This window comes from Trematomus bernacchii, unplaced genomic scaffold (assembly GCF_902827165.1).
Source record: "Trematomus bernacchii unplaced genomic scaffold, fTreBer1.1, whole genome shotgun sequence".
NCBI lineage: Eukaryota > Metazoa > Chordata > Actinopteri > Perciformes > Nototheniidae > Trematomus > Trematomus bernacchii.
In genome coordinates this window covers 114,848-136,966 of record NW_022987615.1, presented here as the reverse complement: position 1 = coordinate 136,966, position 22,119 = coordinate 114,848, and the positions used below count along the sequence as shown (strand labels likewise).

General features: G+C 39.6%; 1 protein-coding gene across 1 annotated transcript; it reads left to right on the top strand.

Annotated features, from left to right (window-relative positions):
* Nucleotides 1–7,798: 7,798 nt before the first annotated feature.
* LOC117483842 (protein NLRC3-like) lies at nucleotides 7,799–9,451 on the top strand (the record flags this gene model as incomplete). Its single annotated transcript, XM_034132176.1, has 1 exon — nucleotides 7,799–9,451. A coding segment is annotated over one exon (1,653 nt), but the record flags the coding sequence as incomplete, so codon positions are not given.
* Between the last annotated feature and the right edge of the window lie 12,668 nt (nucleotides 9,452–22,119).

Below are 22,119 nucleotides of genomic sequence, written 5' to 3'. Positions count from 1 at the left end.
CTGCTGAATACACATGCTTGACAGAGATGCTGTATGCGAAACCAATGTGAGTTTGGAAAATTGCACAGTATAAATCTATTTTAGTATACCTCAACAATGTAATTATGATCAGTGGAAATGGCCATGACATGGGCCCTTTAATGATAAAAAAAAAAAAAAAAACATTTACACGGCTGAATGGAGGATCCAAGGCGCTTCGGAGGCTTTTCTGTACAATCTCAAAAACTGCAGACGCCTCAAGGAGAGACTTGAAAAGATCCATGCCGAGCTGGATGGATAGGAAGAAGACTAATAACCAGCGGTTGATTGAAGCCGGGGATTTTTTTTTTTTCGATACTTTGACTTTTCTTTAAAGTAAAATAAAAATGGGTAACTACTATGGAAAACAATCTGTATATATCTATCAGAATGCAGTCAATACCTGTTTAATGAGTGTGTTGTTGATGACGATTGAAAACAGAATGAATAGTGATCCCCGTGTAAACAGAACGGCTGAAGTTTGTAGACTAGAAGACATTTTGGATATCGTTCATTCTGGCAGTACTATTCCGGGTCATTGGGAAACGATTGTAAACAAAACTTTTAAAGTGGTACTGGAATCTTAATTTTCCGAAACATTCTGTAACATTACCGAAGAAATGAAACAAACACCAAAAGTGTATCATGTGCTCGCATTGTATGCTCTGTTTGTAGATGTAATGCATCTTTGTGTCAAAAACAGCATACACATGAATACTTTGGCCGAAGTGCAAAAACTCCATTATAATATATCCCTTCATCTGGGGGATTCTGTGCTGGAGAAGATCATGGGGATGTTGCAATCAGTATAAATGTATTACTGCTTCCTATGGGGTGAAAACAATAAATTGTAAATATGAAATTCTGCAAATAATAAAAAGTGTTTTTACATTTTAAAAAACTGTTGTCTTCAAATCATAGTATAGTATTTCCTACATATCATTTTTTTTTTAAAGAGTCACAGTATAGAATGTCTGAACATTTATTTTTAAAAGTACTAGTATAGTATGTTAAAAGTATCGTGAAAAAGTCCAAGTATAGTATGTAGTTAAGAATGATATTATATAGTTTGTCTGCAATGTCAGTATAGGATCTCTAAAAAAAAAAGAGAGAAAGTCATAGTATAGTTTGACAAAAAGATCTTGAAGAAAATATGACATTGTGTGTTGAAATGGTTTTGAATAAACACATCAGTATTTTTAAAAAGTAAAATTGTATCAAGTGCATCAGACAACTCAAATTACTCAATTTGAACCATATTATAAATAAGTAAAGAATGGTCATAGTATATAGCAGGGCTGTTTAATAGTTTTCTGTGTTTCAGTGTTTCAGTGTTTCAGTGTTTCAGTGTTCTGTGTTTCAGTGTTTCAGTGTTTCAGTGTTTCAGTGTTCTGTGTGTCAGTGTGTCTGTGTTGCAGTGTTTCAGTGTTTCAGTGTTTTGTCTGTCAGTGTGTCAGTGTTTCAGTGTTTCAGTGTTTTGTATGTCAGTGTTTCAGTGTGTCAGTGTTTCTGTGTTTCAGTGTTTCAGTGTTTTCAGTGTTTCAGTGTTTCAGTGTTTCAGAGTTGTGTGTGTCAGTGTTGCAGTATTTCAGTGTTTGCGTGTCAGTGTTTCAGTGTTTCAGTGTTTTCAGTGTTTCAGTGTTTCAGTGTTCTGTGTGTCAGTGTGTCAGTGTGTCAGTGTTGCAGTGTTTCAGTGTTTCAGTGTTTCAGTGTTTGCGTGTCAGTGTGTCAGTGTTTCAGTGTTTCAGTGTTTTGCGTGTCAGTGTTTCAGTGTTTCAGTGTTTTGTGTGTCAGTGTATCAGTGTTTCAGTATTTCAGTGTTTCAGTGTTTTGTGTTTCTGTGTGTCAGTGTTTCAGTGTTTCTGTGTTTCATTGTTTTCAGTGTTTCAGTATTTCAGTGTTTTGTGTTTCAGTGTTTCTGTGTTTCTGTGTTTTTGTGTGTCAGTGTTTTCAGTGTTTCAGTATTTCAGTGTTTTGTGTTTCAGTGTTTCAGTGTTTTGTGTGTCAGTGTTTAAGTGTTTCAGTGTTGAGTGTGTCAGTGTGTCAGTGTTTACAGCCTTTCTTTGCTCTGATCAATCCCCAGGGATCCTCCCCTGGAAGGAATATAGCAGGATGAGAGAAAAAACATTTAAAAAAACGTATCTTAGAAGTGGCTATAGCATTTGATGCAATTCTAAAAGATAGTCAGATTCCTAAAAAGTTACAAACGGATGCTGAAGAAACAAATGTTTGCAGCATCCGTTTGTAACTTTTTAGGAATCTGACTATCTCTCCAGAATATCAACCAACTCCGATTTCACTATGTTCATAAACAGAGACGTCTTGGCCCCAGGAGTAACATCAGCAGCAGTAGTACTGCAAGATGTGGGTGTCCACAATGGTGGTGATGATAGGAGACAGGAGTTTGTTCCTGGCTGCAACTCGCGGGGGGGTGGGGACGACGACGACTTGGTTTTTCTCAGATCCCTGGCTAGTTTTCAACGCTCGTCTTAGTGGGGGTCATTCGTTTTAGATGATTTGCTGAGTGGGGGGGTGGACTTATTGCGTTGAGTGGGGGGATTCATCTGTAGAATTGAGAGTTTTTAGAAAGTTCTTTAAGCGTTGTAGCTTTTTCATCTATCATTTTCAACCAAGCAGCAAGAGGTCAAATTTAAGAATAAGTAATAGTTTGTCACGATTTTACGGGGAAAAAGTCAGAGCGCGATGTCGCATCTTAAAGACAGCTTGAACTGGATAGATGGTTAGTCTTTTTTCAAACATACCATACGTTCTGCATGTTAATATATTAGGCCAATCGGGTTAGGCCCTACTGCCCCACTCCCCCAATAGGGAAGTCACGCTTTGGGAAGAGGTGTTTAATTTCACAGATCTGACTTGATTGTTGTTGTGATGGCTGAAGGAAGAGGGACGGGGGAGGAAAATTCAGAGGGTGAAGAAGCAGAAAGATAACTTGTTTGTAAAACGGACAGCACGTCAGTTTCAGGAAAAGATGACACCGGTTTTATGCATGACATGCCAAATATCCTGAAGCCCTACAGAAAAAGGTACAAGTATATTGTGTTGAAAATATCGCAAAAAGTCGTAATATTGTATAATGTATTAGTTGCATGTTGTATTTTGATAAAAATCACTGTGTAGTTTTTCAAAAATATAATGGAAAAAAGGAGAGAAAAACAAATATCACAGTATGTTGAAAAATATGAAAAAAGTAATGTTGTGTTAAAATAACATGAAAGAAATCAAAGTAAAGCATCTAAAAACATATATTTAAAAAAAGTTATGTTAGTCAAGTCAAGTTATCAAAACCGCATTGTTTCATCGAAACAGTGTTAAAATCACAAACTCTCCATTTAGAGTTTGATTCTTGAAGAAACTAATTTCATTACAAATTAATGAATATTTTACCAAGTTATAAAGTTTTGCATCCATTAAAGTGTAACTATAAGTATCTTTGTAGGAGAAAAAACAAAAATCATTTAAGTTATTTCCAGAAAACTGGATTGTCTTACTAGAAAATGCCTTTAAGAGTCACAGTCTTAAAGAAAATCTGTTCAGAAAAAAGTACTACCTTCACTTTTTTTAACTCTTTCTCATAAAAAAGTCCCCTTGATCTCTTCTCCGTCATAATCTTTGAGTTTGTAAACAGATGGTTGACGAGGTATGCGTTCGGACGCCGTAAATAATTAGTCGGTATAACTCTGTTCATATTTTTTATCAAAGACCCCTCTCGCCTTGGAAATTCCTACAAGTTCCCCCTCCTCAAAGTTCATTTTCGTAGCACCTTTCCCCCACTGATGCTAGTGACCCCCCTTTGTATGCTAATTACCCCTTTGTTCGAGGTGTTATCACATGTAGGTGTGTTCAGTTAAACACTGAGATTTTCAACATACTATTCTACATAATGATTTTTCATATTCTTTTGACAAACTATACTTGACTTTTTTACGGAAAATCATGACAAACTTTAATGTGACTTAATCTTAATTTTGCCATACTAAAGTAAGACTTGAAAATACTATATCGTTGTTTTTTAAATTATATTTCAACATATAAAACAGAACTTTTGTTTGTGTTAACATAACATTGACTGGCTTTTCCTTGATCATTTCAACATGAAATGAGTTTTATTTTTTTATTTTTTTTAAATGATATTTTAATATAGCATATTGGCGGAGATAATATTTACGGGCCCTTTGAGTAGAATGTTAAAAAGTAAGCTAGTCCCAGACTGTAGGGCCCACTCCTTAGGTTGGCTCCACTTAGGTTAAATTACTTTAGTTAAAATGAGGACATTCTAAATATGGTTAAAGTGGAGTAATTTGAGTTGTCTGATGCACACAAGCCTGTTTTTTTTGTTTGTTTGCACTGCTGTGTGCACTTAAATTGATGTTGATGGCTAAATTAGTTATTGGTTCAAATGTACTGAGTTCTGAACATGTCATCTAAATGTAGAAATGCCTTGGGCATATGGTTCTTGTTTTAAAAACAATGCAGCATTTTATTTATTTGTTTGTCCTGCTTTTACAACATACAGTATAAGCACTCCTATGTTGTTGTTGTAGTACTTTAGCGTATCTGTAGCTATTAACATGATTGCTCATATTTCAAGCCATATTATTCCTGACCCTTTATTTTGGATCAGTTTTCATCAACCAGCCACCATTCAAAACCGCATACATACATCTGTTTTTCCCCCTCACAACACGCCTTTTCAGAATTTTAAAAACCCTAAATCTAATTTAAGTAGTAGGTGACTTTTTTATAGATCAAGGCTAATTAGATTGACAACAAAAGGGTCTGAGAGTCTCACAGTTTTGTCCTCCCAACAGTGTAAAATAAATTTGATGCAGCAGTGAGTCATTGCAGTTCATTATGTGTTTGAATATATCAGAATGTTCTAAGAAATGTTTTAAAGCACCCAGGACTCTCATTTTTGCCAAGACATGACTTAATACACGATGCAAGTTTTAAAAGCTTTTGCCTGGAAATAGCAGATTAAGTGATTTAATGGTGGAGCAGGATTGTTAAGAAACCCAATTCCTTACAAAAGTACTTTATATTCTACCAAGAAAACGAATTCCTTACAAAGTACTATTCTATCAGTTGTAAAGTGTTGCACACTTCAAAGTGTATCTAAAAGTATCCTAGTAACACAAACAAAAGCAAGGAAGAAAAAAGCAAAAATCAGTAAAGTCATCTAACAAAACATATATTTAACAAGTAATGTTAGTCAAGTCAAGTTATCAAAACGGCATTGTTTCATCGAAACAGTGTTAAAATCACAAACTCTCCATTTAGAGTTTGATTCTTTAAGAATCTCAATTCATTACAAATTAATGAATATTTTACCAAGTTATAAAGTTTTGCATCCAAGTATCTTTGTAGGAGAAAAAACGAAAATCATTTAAGTTATTTCCAGAAAACTGGATTGTCTTACTAAAACCCCAAAGTGCCTTTAAGAGTCACAGTCTTAAAGAAAATCTGTTCGTCTTAGTGGGGGTCCTTAGTTTTGGATGATTTACTAATTGGGGTGGGACTTATTGCGTTGAATGTCTGTATATTCAAAAATATAATGGAAAAAAGGAGAGAAAAAACAAATATCACAGTATGTTGAAAAATATGAAAAAAGTAATGTGTTAAAATAACATGAAAGAAATCAAAAGTAAAGCATCTAAAAACATATATTTAAAAAAGTAATGTTAGTCAAGTCAAGTTATCAAAACTGCATTGTTTCATCGAAACAGTGTTAAAATCACAAACTCTCCATTAGAGTTTGATTCTTGAAGAAAACTCAATTCGTTACAAATGAATGAATATTTTACCAAGTTATAAAGTTTTCCATACATAAACGTGTATCTTACAGTTCCTTTGTGAGAGAATTACGCACAAATCTGTCATATCAAAACATTCTATTGCAGTATTTTATCTGTTTTATGTGCACTGTTGGAGGAGCCTGTGACCTATGTTTGGGGAGACGTGAGGGGAGACAGTCTCACACATCCAGACTCCATTTTTCATGAAGAGCCTCAGACGGAGGGTCTGAACCCGGCACAGATACTGCACCCGTTTCTTGACTGGCGCTTCCGACGGATGGCGGTAAGTTGTCACAGGCGTCTCGCTGATTAAACCCATATCGATGCGTCTCTTTGCCATTTTCGTTTTTGAAAGTTTAGGTGACTTGGTGAGTGGCTTTTTATCTAGTTTGCACGGATTTCTTTTTTTTTATCTAACTGCACCCCTCACTATCTTCTGACATCACAGCAAAAGGAAGGGGGAAGGGGTGACGGGAAGGGGTGAGAGGGGGACGGGGTGCGAGGGGGATGGGGTGACAGGAAGGGATGAGAGGGGGACGGGGTGCGAGGGGGATGGGGTGCGAGACATGTGACAACACCTCACCACCCTCACATCAAAGGACATACATCAAAGGGCTAATTAGAGTGACATCAAAGGCTTATAACACGCCGGTGCGATATCACACCTACATGTTACAACACCTCACCCCCTTACATCAAAGGACAGACACCAAAGGCTAATTAGATTAGACAACAAAAGGATCTACTACAAGGGGGAATTCACACCTACATGTTACAAACACCTCACCCCTCACATCAAAGGATAGACATCAAGGGGTCAGACATCAAAGGCTAATTAGATTACACAACAAAGGATCTACTACAAGGGGGAATTCACACCTACATGTTACAAACACCTCACCCCTCACATCAAAGGATAGACATCAAGGGGTCAGACATCAAAGGCTAATTAGATTACACAACAAAGGATCTACTACAATGGGGAGTTCACACCTACATGTTACAAACACCTCACCCCTCCCATCAAAGGATAGACAACAAAGGGTCAGACATCAAAGGCTAATTAGATTACACAACAAAGGATATACTACAATGGGGAATATCACACCTACCCCTCACATCAAAGGATATCACACCTATCTGTGAAATCACACCTACACGTGATAACACCTCGACCAAAGGGGCTCATTAGCATATCAAAGGGGCTCATTAGCATAAGTAGGAGGCGGGACATAGCAGGTGTGACCTGTCACTTTTTATGCATTCTAATGAGACGAAAGGGGTATTTGTATAACTACTGAGGTGAAATTCATGTCACCTGCGTATTCGTGCAGCGTGAAACATTTCATCTTGAGAGTGAAGTTTGTGACGCTCTGCCCATTGGTGAGAATCAGCTCCACTAATGTGACGTGCTGTAAAGGATGTGTTCATCTCCACAGAGGGAAGAGGAAGAGTGGTGTTCCTGTGGAGGAGCAGCTGTCCAGCTGTGCTCTGTGTCAGGACGTCCTGAAGGATCCAGTCTCTACCAGCTGTGGACACTGGTTCTGCAGACAGTGCATCACCTCATACTGGGAGCAGAGACCTCCATCAGGAGACCCCTCCTGTCCCCAGTGTGGAGAAAGATCCAGAACCAGAGCTGGACTGCAGACAGCCAGTCAGACCAGCTCTGTACAAGGTAAGAGGCCGAACACATGCAGCGTCTTATTCCTCTTCCTGGTTCATTTGTTTTTGAATAGGTATACTGTTGTAGAGCATAGACAGTAAGCTGTTTATAAAACATTTAAACTCAGTCTGTTTTCTGTTGTTTTATTGTTATAATTAGATTCTCAGAGCATTTTCCTGATTCTCTCCTGTTTCCTTCTCTTTCAGCAGATAGTGGTCTGCAGGAGGTTTTAGATGAACATAGGCTCAGTTTGAGGAGGAGATGTGAACGTGTGACTGAAGGAACTGATCAAAGTGAAACCCTCCTCAACAGGATCTTCACTGAGCTCTACATCACACAAGGCCAGAGTGAAGAGGTTAATACCCAACATGAGGTGAGGCAGCTGGAGACAGCTTCCAAGAAGAAGCCCCTCCATGACACTCCAATCAAGTGCCAGGACATCTTTAAAGCCTTACCTGACCAACAGACTCTCATCAGAGCGGTCCTGACCAACGGAGTCGCTGGAGTTGGAAAAACCTTCTCAGTGCAGAAGTTCACTCTGGACTGGGCCGAGGGTTTGGGAAACCAAGATGTCAGTCTGGTGATCCTGCTCTCCTTCAGGGAGCTGAACCTGATCAAAGGTGAGCAGTACAGTCTTCTCAGGCTGCTCCATGTTTTCCATCCAACCTTACAGAAGGTCACAGCAGAGCAGCTGGCTGTCTGCAAAGTGCTGCTCATCTTTGACGGCCTGGATGAAAGCAGACTTTCTCTGGACTTCAGAAACAATGAGGTTGTGTCTGATGTCTCACAGCAGTCCTCAGTCAACGTGCTGCTGACAAACCTCATCAGGGGGAAGCTGCTTCCCTCGGCTCTCGTCTGGATAACTTCCAGACCTGCAGCGGCCAATCAGATCCCCCCTGAGTGTGTGGACAGGGTGACAGAAGTACGAGGCTTCACTGACGCCCAGAAGGAGGAGTACTTCAGGAGGAGATGGAGTGATGAAGACCTGTCCAGCAGAATCATCTCTCACATCAAGAGCTCCAGGAGCCTCCATATCATGTGTCTGATCCCAGTCTTCTGCTGGATCACTGCTGCAGTTCTGGACCACATGTTGACTACAGACCAGAGAGGAGAGCTGCCCCAGACCCTCACTGACATGTACTCACACTTCCTGCTGGTCCAGACCAAGAGGAAGAAGCAGAAGTATGAAGAGGGACATGAGACGAGTCCACAGCAGCTGACGGAGGCTGACAGGGAGCTTCTTCTGAAGCTGGGGAGGCTGGCGTTTGAACATCTGGAGAAAGGAGACATCATGTTCTACCAAGAAGACCTGCAGCGCTGTGGTCTTGACGTCACCGAGGCCTTGGTGCACTCAGGAGTTTTCACACAGATCTTCAAAAGAGAGAGAGTGATCTTCAAGAAAACAGTCTACTGCTTTGTTCATCTGAGCATTCAGGAGTTTCTGGCTGCAGTCTACATGTTGCACTGTTACACCAACAGGAACACAGAGGTACTGAAGCACTTCCTGCAGAGAGACTTTAACAACATCAGTGATCAGGATTACCCATCCCTGGATGACTTCCTGAAGAGAGCCATGGAGAAATCCCTCAGAAGTAAAAATGGCCACCTGGACCTGTTTGTCCGCTTTCTCCACGGCCTCTCTCTGGAGTCCAACCAGAGACTGTTAGGAGGCCTGCTGGGTCGCACAGACAACAGACCAGAAACCATCCAGAGAGCCATCAGCAACCTGAAGGAGATGAGCAGTTCTAAAATCTCTCCTGACAGGAGCATCAACATCTTCCACTGTCTGACAGAGATGAAGGACCACTCAGTACATCAGGAGATCACAGAGTTCCTGAAGTCAGAGAACAGATCAGAGAAGAAACTCTCTGTGATCCACTGCTCTGCTCTGGCCTACATGCTGCAGATGTCAGAGGAGGTTCTGGATGAGTTGGACCTGAAGAAGTACAACACATCAGATGAGGGACGACGGAGACTGATTCCAGCTGTGAGGAACTGCAGGAAGTTCAAGTAAGTCCAGATGTGATTAACTTTATAAACTAATGTGGATCAGGAGTTTAATTATTCAAATAAACACTATAACATTTCTGCTGTTTAAATACTGAGAGCAAAATAAACCCAACACTGTTCTTCTATTTATTTATAATAATAGTTAAACTGAAGCGTTTCTCTCTTCATATTGAGTGATGGAGGCGACATGTCAAACACATGAAGGACTTTAGAGGTTTCTCAGCATGTGATCACACCACACAGCAGGACTTACAGTTATCACAGAAACATGTTATTATTACTTTCTAGTAGTTTCTTTATCATTAAACACGTTTTTATCACAATGTGTTAGAGTTTAAAATCAGATCTATATCATTTCCCACCAATAACAGAGTTATGTCTTAATGCTGATATACTGGGAACATCTGATGGTATCAAGTTGAACATATTGAAACTTTATTGGTTTGTTAATTGTGTTTGTGTGCGCAATAAATGTTCAGATGCTCAGAGAAGACAAAACATCCTTCATCCATCATTCACATCCACATATTAACTAACATTTAAATATGTACATCTCTAATATTGTCAAGTGATTCATTTAATTTCTGTTTCTTTTGGTAACAGTCAGTGACAGCAGGAGCACAGACATGTGATCAGATCACACTGACAACTCATTACACTCTATTATCATATATTATTATATATTATATTAAATGGACTAACAGCAAATGTCTATCAGAACATGTCAAATCTTTTTTCATCAAATGCTTGATGTTAATATAATGTTTCCTCTTTTTTAACACATGTTGTAATATATGTTTTATTATAGAATTACTGGCTATGGACTCTCAGAGACTGAATGTGGAGTCTTGGCCTCAGCTCTGAAGTCTGACCCCTCTCATCTGAGAGATCTGGACCTGAGTAAGAACACTCTGGATGATTCAGAAGTACAGCTGCTGAGTTCTGGACTAAAGAGTCCAAACTGCAGACTGGAGGCTCTCAGGTCAGTTCACTGACTGCAGTTCATATTGATCTGTTTGTGTTTATGATTTTCTGAATTTGAACAAATACAATGTTATTTTTATTCTTTCTATTTTTGCTAATGACTGAATATTGATCAGAGTAACAAAGAGAAGGTGAATGTGTGAGGGAGAGTGTTTGAGCTTCCACAGACTCACTCTGTGCTCCATGAGTCAGTGGAGATGCTGTCAGTACTGATGAGCTGTGAGGGAGATGAAGGAGTTGTTAAACATCTGATCAAGTTAAAGTTCCAGATTATCAGTGGATTGTTTCTGCATCATCTCTGACATTAAAACCCTGTTTAACTCTGAACAGATTATTAAACCTGGAGTTATTTCAAACAGGAACATTGTTTTCTAAAGTTACATCATGTTTTCTTTATTCAGACTGAGGGACTGCTGGATGACAGAGATCAGCTGTTCTGCTCTGATCTCAGCTCTGAAGTCCAACTTCCATCTGAGATATCTGGACCTGAGTGACAACGATCTGCAGGATTCAGGAGTGGAGCTGCTGAGAGATCTTCTGGAGAGCCCAGACTGCAGACTGGAGACTCTCAGGTCAGTTCACTGATACCCCTTTCATACCAAGGCTTTTCCCGTTCTAGCTCCGTGCTAGAGCTTTTCTGGTTCAGAACCGGTTCTTCGGTTCAGCTCCCGCTCTGTTCACACCGCTCAGAGCCCGACTGGTGCTGCCGCTGCTGCGTTATGACGTCACAGTTTACGTCGCTGATTTTCTCCCCAACGGCGCTAACTACAACAACAACGGGGGGGGGGACTGCGTCGGGTAGATGATCGTGTTGCTTTTAATCATACGAAGCCAGATTAAATTAAATAACGACTTCTCCAACCTTATACTTTTCTCCAGAGTGCCGTGGTTCATTGTTTATTAATGTGTTTCAGCTGCATTTACCGACCGCTGCAGTGCTGGCTGCTCTTCCACGGGAGTGTATTCTCCCGTTAGCTCCGGGTTAGCTCACACGGCTCTAAAGTATTCACTGTCTGACTGTCACACAAGCAGCTGAAACATATCCCCAGTTCCCCTTAAGTGAATGTGTGTCAGTCTGAATTGACGCTGTTTGGTGTCAGTCTGAATTGACGCTGTTTGGCATCACAACGCTGTTATGAAAGTTTCTCTGGTATAACATGGGTGATGTTAGCATAGCAACCGAAGCTAAACTGACTACTTGCTAAGCCGTTTTCTACAGGCACTTTTTACCGGCGTATTTTTCATTATGATTCTACTTGTGATAGTCGGACATGACAACCTGTGCAGCCCATGTATTGATTCCATCCGATAGCTGCTATAATAACAAACAAAACATCTGCCTGCTCTCCACAATGATCAATAACAGCGAACGGATGGTCAAAGTAAGGTACAAATAAACAGAATCACACGAAGCCTGGTTAGTGTTGCCTGACTTTATAAAGCGTGTTTTTTTTTACAAGTGTGTGGTTGCCTTCTAGTCACTTTGCTCAGCACTACTGCTTGTTACAACTTTTATTTGCCGTACTCGCCTTAACTGTTAGCTCAGGTTAATCTCGCCCCCCTCCGAAGTAAATGTGACGTATGCGGTTCTTGCTTCTACACGGACAACTTTTTGGTGCTCGAAACGAACCGGATTCCGGAGCTTAGAGGCTGCTCCGCTGCGGTGTGAACACGAAAACCCGGTGCTTTTCAAGCTCCAGCTCCGAACCGGCCCTGAAACACCGTTGGTGTGAATGGGGTATGACTCTCTGTTACTGCTGGAGATCTCACATGTTCACTTTGTAATTTAACCTCATTTATATTCATTAATAACTTACATCCATAAAGTTGTAAATGTCCTTTTATTCATATTTCATTTTTAAGAGTAAGAAGAAAGAACTGCAGACATACATGTTGACTGTTTCTTAAAGTAACTGTAATAGATGTTAGTTGTAAAAAGTAAATCCATGTATTTAATATTTAGTAAACGATAACGTCTGAATAAAGGTCATCTGAAGTCATTTTAATTTTAAATTGTGGTGGGAATTTATTGATCAAATGTGGAAAGAGAATCAAAGCATTCAGCTGTCTTTGTGGTATTTTATTTCTTGAAGAAAGTTCAGTCAGTCACACAGAGAGCATACAGTCTGCAGAGTGGAAGAGGAAGAGTAGAGTTTGGGTTGCATATTTAAACACAGAGAGGAGAAAGGGAGGGGGGAAGCTTGGTGACCATGAAGTAGCATTCTGGGAGTTAGGGAGTTAGGGAGACCGTATCAGGAAGTCCTCAGTTCACCTGAGGTGAAGGTCATACTGTTGGTGCACATAGAGAGTCACTAACAACACCGCAACACATCTTCTTCATAAGGACTTTCCCCAAGCTTAGCTAAGAAGTGTGAGAAGTAGTAAATATAGATAAACATTAGCAAATAAGAATCACACAATTATATTATTAAAGTAAGTAAGTGAGTACAATTGTTGTTGTTGTTGAGTAACATCTGATTGGATTATAAACAGATTTGTATCCTCATCATGTTTTCTTTATTCAGACTGAGTGCCTGCTGTTTGTCAGAGATCAGCTGTTCTGCTCTGGCCTCAGCTCTGAAGTCCAACATCCATCTGAGAGATCTGGACCTGAGAGGAAACACTCTGCAGGATTCAGAGGAGCTGCTGAGAGATCTTGTGGAGAGTCCAGACTGCAGACTGGAGACCCTCAGGTCAGTAAGGGGTCTCTGCTGGTTCAGCAGTATTGTATGAAACACAGGGAGGTGTTTCTCTCACTGGGGAATCACAACAGATCAGTGATGTTACCCACTGACTGCAGGCTCTTTCATTCTTCCATCAACTATAGAAGGCCAGCTGAAAATGCAAAGCCACATTTAGTAAGTAATCAACTTTCCACCAGACATATGGGATTTGACAGAAGAGTGGAAAAGGTAGTCTGTTTTTGATGGGATGTTTTTAGTTCCTTGACTAATGACTGTTACTTCCTGTAATGCAGCTGAGAGCTGTGGCAGTCAGTCGTAGTGTTTGCAGAGAAGATATGATGGGATGTAAAGCATGAGATCAGTCAGGACTCTGAAGCTGACTCAAAGAACAAACACTTATTTTAAACTGGATCCATAACTGTTGGATTGTGTTCATCCCTACAGGATCAGAGAGGATGAGACGATCAGAGCCAAGATCCAGAAGAACTGTGAGTACTGAATATCCTCCATTCATCAAGATATGAAACTCTTTCATGGAGCATGTCCTCAGAGGAAAACAACACTCTTGTTTTTCTCTCTTCATCATTTTGTCTGTTTCTCTTCACAACAACTGTCTATCAAAACAGTGACGCGTTCACTGACACTCTGTAAAATGTATATAAACTCTGAAGAATAAAACACTTGAAAACATCAACATTATAACCAGTCTGTTACAGTATTACCATCAAAATATACTTGAGTAAAAGTAGAAGTACTCAGATCTTGTACTTGAGTAAAAGTAGAAGTACTCAGATCTTGTAGTAAAAGTAGAAGTACTCAGATCTTGTACTTGAGTAAAAGTAGAAGTACCAGAGTGAACTGAGTTACAGTAAAAGTCCTGCATTCAAAAATGTTACTCAAGTAAAAGTATAAAAGTATTCTCATCAAAATATAGTGAAAGTAGCGACAGTAAAAGTAGTCATTGTGCAGATTGGTCCATTTCAGAATAATATATATGATATGTTTTATAATGATTGATCATCAAAGTGTTCTCAAAGCTGGTAAAGGTGCAGCTAGTTTGAATGACTTTGTATACTGCAGGGTAGCTTGTGGATTTACTCCAGGTGGAACTAAAGTCTGATTTAACACTTGGTTAGATTTCACATCATTCATCCAGATCTGTGAAGTAACTAAAGGTATTAAATACATGTAGTGGAGAAAAAGTACACCATTTACCTCTGAACTGTTGAGGAGAAGAAGTACAAAGTAGAATAAAATGTAAATACTCAGGTAAAGTACAAGTACCTCTAAATAGTACTTAAGTACAGTACTTGAGTAAATGTACTTAGTTCCCCTCCTGATCTGTAAAGCTCTCCCAACATATGCAGGTTAGCATCCGGCAGCTTCTATGTGCTGGGGACCCGTACTGTACATTTCTCTCATCACACTTTGGGCTCCTCAACATGTGTGGGTTCCCAGCAGGACTCTCTGAGCTGCAGACACATTCTTTCTGTGACTTTGTTCCAGATATTTGGAGCATAATAACTGAAGCTGTTTCTCCATGTTCAGGAACTCCCATCCCCCGAGTCCTGCGGCAGGAAGCGCTCCTTCTCTCCAAGAACTCCTGGACCCTGCAAGCTGGTCCAGAACCAGAGTCCCAGTGAGGAGTCCAGCCAGTCCACCTCTCAGAGTTAAACTAAACTACAACATTATTAAAGGTCATGATTAAAGTTAAAAAAGGATGCTTTCAGACTGAATCCAGAAGTTTCTCAAGCTGCAGTCAAAGCAGATCATTTGAGGAATATATAAAACAATTATAAAACTGTAATAAGAATTACTCTGAATACTTTCTTTGGACATTTTATTACATTTGTTTTCAACAAATATTTCAAATGTTTCTGACTTTCTATCAGAGTGCTTTTCTCATGAATTAACGACTTCATTTCATTTTTTTTTCATTTCCATCTTTATTTCGAACAGATTAAAAAAACAAATAAAAAAAAACAAATGTGAAAAACAGAATACCGTATTGTTAGAATACAGTATTTATCAATATTCATATTAATTATAATAATAAATTATATGTGTCCGAAAGGGAGCGGGAGGAAGCAAATGCTTATTAATTCCCACCCCTTACTTACCGCTGATCAATGATTATCCTTTAAATCATTTCTGCAAGTTATTCCTACTTACATATTTACATTTATACATACATTTACAATCATTTCTCATCTTCAATCACCTTAAATCATTCTCATAGTTTTCCAAGAAAGTGTTTCTGTACATCCTTTTAAAGTGAATTATATTTGTGCTTTGTTTGAACTCCTGCTCCAAACCGTTCCATCAAATCACCCCACAGATTGTTCTACTCATACTTCTCACAGTTGTTCTGACCTTGAGTTGTTTCAAATGTAGATTTCCTCTCAAGTTATACCCGCCCTCTCTGTCTATGAACAATGTTTGTAATTTCCTAGGAAGTAGATTATGTCTTGCTCTGTACATGATTTGTGCCGTTTTAAATGTAACCAGATCAGTAAACTTCAGTGTGTGTGACTTCAAGAGTAATGAATGAGTGTGTTCAAGATATCCAACATTATTGATTATTCTTATAGCCCTTTTTTGTAATGTGCATAACGGCTGTAGGTTGGTTTTGTAAGTGTTTCCCCAAATCTCCACACAGTAACTCAGACATGGCAATATGTTATACAGAGCATAATGAGTTGTAGTCCAGAATGTGTCTTGCTTTCCCCAATATTGCGATAGTCTTAGCCAGTTTTGCTTTTACATGATTGATATGAGGTTTCCAGCTGATTTTGTGCTCTCAAACCACACCAAGGAACTTCATTTCATATACTCTTTCTATGTTTATGTTATCTAGTATTAATTGCACCTGAGGATTTGTTTTATGTTTTCCAAATAGCATAATATTTGTTTTGCTTAAATTTAATGTTAATTTGTTCTTAAATCTTTTTTTTTTTTCTTGTGTATTTCATAAACAGGATATTTGATTTTTTTATAATAAATATTATTTTCTCAGCTCTGTGATAAAAAACACATTTTTAAAATAAATATCCCACTTCTTGTACTTATATCCTGATTGATGAGTCAGCAGTAAAGCAGCCAGGCGTTAACGGTCAGCTGGCATGTGTATCTGTTCATTGGCTCATATGTGTAGCATGTTTAATGGCAGTGTGTTGAAAATGGCTGACAGGTGAATATGTCAGATCTCTGTGTGTTACTCAGAGAACCGTGTGCAGTGTTTTAGAAAGTGCAGAGTTGAATTGCAGATTGTGTGCAGAGCTGAAAATGTGTTTAGAGTTCTGTTTGATTTGATCCAGCCAGTTCTGCCACAGCAAAGCATAAGGGCTCAGAGCTTGGACCTATTGTGTTCACATTATATACGCTTCCTTTAGGCAATAAGGAATCACTCGGGACATTTTCATTGTTATGCGGATGATACTCAATTATACACAATATAGACAAAAGTATTGGACCACCTACACATTAGAGAGATACCGCAGGTCCTTCCTTCCTGCAGCGGTCAGACTATATAACCACCACAACCCCTAGTAGACCCCCCACACAACAACACAGACTATAACACCTATTATCATTTCTTTTTTAAATCTTGAATACTTTGTTGTATGCATGCTTTAGGTAACATGAAGCTGTCTCTGGCTCTTTCTGCTGTAACAATGTACATGTATCCTCTGTGGGACTAATAAAGGTATTCTGATTCTGATTCTGATTCTGATTCTGATTCTGATTACACCTACAGGAGCTTTCAGGACATCCCATTCCAAACTCTTAGGCATTCATTTGAACTTGGTCCCCCTTTGCAGCTATAACAGCTTCCACTCTTCTGGGAAGGCTTTCTACAGATCTTGGAGTGTGTCTGTGGGAAGCCCTTTCATCCAGAAGAGCATTAGTGAGGTCACACACTGATGTTGGACGAGAGGCTGGCTCTCTGATCTTTTAAAAATATTTTAAACATAGTATATGCAGTATACAAAGTCATTAAAACTAGCTGCACCTTTACCAGCTTTGAGAACACTTTAATGATCAATAATTATAAAACATATCATATATATTATTCTGAAATGGACCAATCTGCACAATGAATACTTTTATTTGTGGTACTTTAACTATATTTTGATGCTAATACTTTTACTTTTACTTGTAACCGAGTATTCCTACACTCTGGTACTTTTACTCAAGTACAAGATCTGTGTACTTCTACTTTACTCAAGTACAAGATCTGAGTACTTAAACTTTTACTCAAGTACAAGATCTGAGTACTTCTACTTTTACTACAAGATCTGAGTACTTCTTCTACCTCTGATAGTAGAAAATTAATGAATACTCAGCTTTGTGTTGTACCCACCATAACCGCAAGATGGCGGTAGTGACCACCGACTGTAAAATAACACCACAAATTAATGCCTTATTCTACATGACCATATTCTAAAGGCCATTAGTTAAGTTTGTCCTCAATAACCCTCTAATGAGAGCTTATTTATTGTAAGTAAGGACGTTGTTGTGCATGATTTAGGGTCTTAATATGCTCAATATGGGCCTAATAACTCTCATAATAACACCTAACAAATATGGTCTATTCTTATGTAACAACACATGAAACTACAAGTGTTAATTGTGTCAAAATAACTCAAAATGAGGTTTTTCTAACTCAGAATAAGTTCCCTATTTTAAAGTGAAGTCTTGTTCATAACCAATAAGCTAGTAGTTTGACTCTAATGTGTAAATGAACAACTAGTTGATGGTGAATATGTGTACCTTAATCTAAAGTGTTACCTGAACTTTTTAAGAAAAATGAAGAGAAATTACACATAAAAGAGTTCTAATAACAAGTTTCTATCGTATTTTAAGATATGTGTACACAACTCCTGTGAAGTCAAACTGCATGGTCCTTTTATCATATAGAGTCATGATAATAACATTTCATATTTAATAATATTTGAACTTTTATACAAGTGGTTTTATAGGAAAATCCCTCTGAATGATCAAAGTGGCAGTGCATTGAGTCACATTGATTTTAGTCGCATAATTGTCACTTTACGCTGATATTTGAATAACCACCATGGATGTTTTGAAAAATTCTCATTTATTTTATATTCCCGTGGTAGTTGTGCTACATTGGCAGCTTGTAAAACCTAAATAGGATGCTGTAGACTGAAAAACAACCCTTTATTAATCAGAATTTGTCGTCTAATTAACACTAAAAATGAATTTTCCATCCATGACTCTGCAGCCATGTTTGGGGACAATCACCATTTTTATATTTCTTATTGAAAATCACCAAAAATCTGCATTAATTTCCTCTCGTTCGGCTTTCATATTTTTATTGAGCAGCATAAAAATAAATGTGCCACACCGTCGGGGGTCCAGAGGGAATGATTTCTGACAGAAACTTGACTATTGCCCACGAAGCCACAACTGTAAACTAATCCGTTTTTATAATGTTACTTTCATACTGTGTGTGTGTGTATGTGTGTGTGTGTGTGTGTGTGTGTGTGTGTGTGTGTGTGTGTGTGTGTGTGTGTGCGCGTGTGCGTGTGCGTGTGCGTGTGCGTGTGTATATGTGTGTGTGGCGTTTCCTCCCATTTCTCTGTTTTAACCGGTGCTTCTGCTGCATTTTTAATCTCAAGTTAGATTAAGTTTATTGTCACAATAGAAGCTTAAAGTACGGTGGCCGACGGGAGCGAACGCCTTACTACGGCCCAAAACATTTCCATCAGGAGAAACGCTCTGCAGTTTCAGAAACGATTCAAATATAAAAACACAAATGTGCCAAAACATATGCAAAGAAATGAAGAAACATGATCACCAACTTGAGCAGTGTTTACTAAAAGCTGCATAAAGGAAACGCTGCAAAAAGCTCAAAACACAACAGAAACCAGGGGACACTAAAGAGTGACGCACACAGCTGGGAGACCAGGGGACACTGAAGAGTGACGCACACAGCTGGGAGACCAGGGGACACTAAAGAGTGACGCACACAGCTGGGAGACCAGGGGACACTAAAGAGTGACGCACACAGCTGGGAGACCAGGGGACACTGAAGAGTGACGCACACAGCTGGGAGACCAGGGGACACTGAAGAGTGACGCACACAGCTGGGAGACCAGGGGACACTAAAGAGTGACGCACACAGCTGGGAGACCAGGGGACACTGAAGAGTGACGCACACAGCTGGGAGACCAGGGGACACTGAAGAGTGACGCACACAGCTGGGAGACCAGGGGACACTAAAAGGTGACAACTGTCTCTGTTACCTAAAATGTTTAATGGTCTTATTTTAACAATGTGATCACATGACTCCTTCTGTTGTTACTGCAGATCTGCTGTAAGCTCGCTAGCTAACGTGGCTAACCTAGTCATTTCAGATATCCTGACAAACACTGACAGTTATGAGACAGACTCACTCTGAGACAGAGACAGTTGTTCAGCTTTATAATCCTGAACGTCACCAAGCGCTCCGTCCCAGCTGTGTGCGTCACTCTTTAGTGTCCCCTGGTCTCCCAGCTGTGTGCGTCACTCTTTAGTGTCCCCTGGTCTTCCAGCTGTGTGCGTCACTCTTTAGTGTCCCCTGGTCTCCGAGCTGTGGGAGACTTTTTAGTGTCCCCTGGTCTCCCAGCTGTGTGCGTCACTCTTTAGTGTCCCCTGGTCTCCCAGCTGTGTGCGTCACTCTTTAGTGTCCCCTGGTCTCCCAGCTGTGTGCGTCACCTTTTAGTCACCTTTTATCTGTGGAAGCCGTAGTACTGTAAAAAGCACGACCAATCATTTTAGCCGGCCCGGCTAAAGTAACTGGATGGCCTACCTGCCTGTCAGCCTTCCATCTGTGCACAAACTTATCTCGTGCCCTCATTGGTCATGTGCGCGCTCGTGTGTGTTGGAGAAGGGGCTCTGTAAGGAAGTGGCAGATTTTTTTCCGGTTGTGTATTTTCAAATTCTAGCGCACTCGAGCTGGTTTCTCCAAAATGACCTACCCCACCTTTAAGTAAAAGACCAAATCATGTCAAGCTTTAACTTGAGCCTGTTTTTTCAGTCTTTACAATGCACTGTTGGAAAATACCTTCCAAAGGCTAAATTCAAACTCAATACCATAAATAACTGGGTACCAGTGGCGGCCGGTCCATAGGGGCGCTAGGGGCGCCGCCCCACCTCTTCCCATATTGAAAAAAATAAAAATAAATAATAATTAAAATTAAAATAAAAAAAAAAAAATATGTTTAAAAAAATATATATGTTTTTATTTTTATTTTTAATGAACAAGGTAAATATTATATAATTGGTATCAGTAAAATGTATAATCTACAATAAAATCTCGTTTAAAATTGTGTTACGATGTCTAAAGTTACTGATAAGTCACATGTTTCCTGCCTGGACTTGCCCATGCACCTTCTCTCGTCTGGGCGCTAAGAGAGGAGCCTTCAACCAGTGCAGCAGCAGCCACCAGCAGCTGACTGTTGCTATCTGTAACGTGTAAACTATGCCGCGAAAATATAATTTCAGCCAATCAGCGTCGTCAAAGATGACGGTCACCGGGCGCCAATGTCAGCGCCCAGTGCAGTCTGTGAGTAGTTTGGACAGTGACTCGTATCCGGTTGACGCAGTAGTTGATGAGGATGGCTTCGTGTGCAGGTGGAGTCTCCGGACCTCGGTCCCCGGCTAATTCTGTTCAAGAGCTAATCTCCAATCCTTTCGAAAGGAGAAGTTTGGCAGATAAATTGTTGCTTAAAGACCTTGCACCGGACCAACCCGATTTGAATATATCGCAGCAATCTCGTGAAAAAGACAACATTTATACACGAGGCTTAGTAGCTGGTACACAAGAAAGGCTTGGCTAGCTGGATGCAAACAGGTAAATGCTGTCTTTTGTTTCCCATGCTTGGATATCACTTTATATGTAGAGAGGAGGTTTCCCATGGTTGTTAGAAGTTTATTAATAAGTGGGCATTTATCACAGAAGTGATTGTTCTGTCTCCACGTTTGTTGCATTGTCTGTGATGTATTTTCCAACGGTTATAGCTCCTGTTCTGTCCCAGCAACACTACACGGTTTGCAGCTCCACCACATTTTTGGTTTATCTTCGGTGTCGCTTAAAATCTGCTTCCCATCGGACTAAAACCTCCACGTAATCTGAAGACAGATACTTGAAGTTATTTAAACCTTTTGCAAACTTTATGTTCTTTCTTGCTCTAGCCTTGCCAGTTACATTGTACATAACACATATATTATCATTATGCTAACTGGTTGTTCGTGTTAGACGATGTAGCTTTTTCATTTCTGAGTTATTGCTATATTTAAATAAGCCTGTTTGTAAATAATCCTCAGAGAAACAAAGAAAAAAACACAATTTATGACATTTTGTGCTGTGGTTATTTTTTTTAAATTGCATTTATTCACAGTTCAGTTTGAAATGCTGTAGTGACTTGTATTGAACCACTTAAATATTTATAATTAATGCTACTGAAAAGATGCTATTAATTTTATATCTCACATGCAGTTCACTGTAAAGCTACTTGGTGAAGGTGTTGGTTCATAAAACATGAACAGTTTTAAGAAAGAAAAAAACAGACCAGTTCTGAGAACACAAATTCCTGGTAAAGTAGTAGATGTTCAGGTTGATAAATAATATTTTCCACACTGAAGATTATGGAGGTATTGATCAGTCTTCTCATATTTTTAAGCCTCGATTTCTCCTTCCCCCCCCCCTCTAACATCACCAGAAGTCATCATTTAAGGGGTCATTTCTCGAAAAAAATTTGCGGGGGGAAACCCCCCCGGACCCCCCGGGTAGGTCACTTACGGTACGTCAAGAGCCCCACCAAAAAAAAAGACCACCGGCCGCCACTGCTGGCTACCAAAGTGCTTTACCTGATAGAACACGTTCCACATGGAGCAGCAACCATCCGGCTCGGCCTTTTGCTGCATATCATCTCCTCCC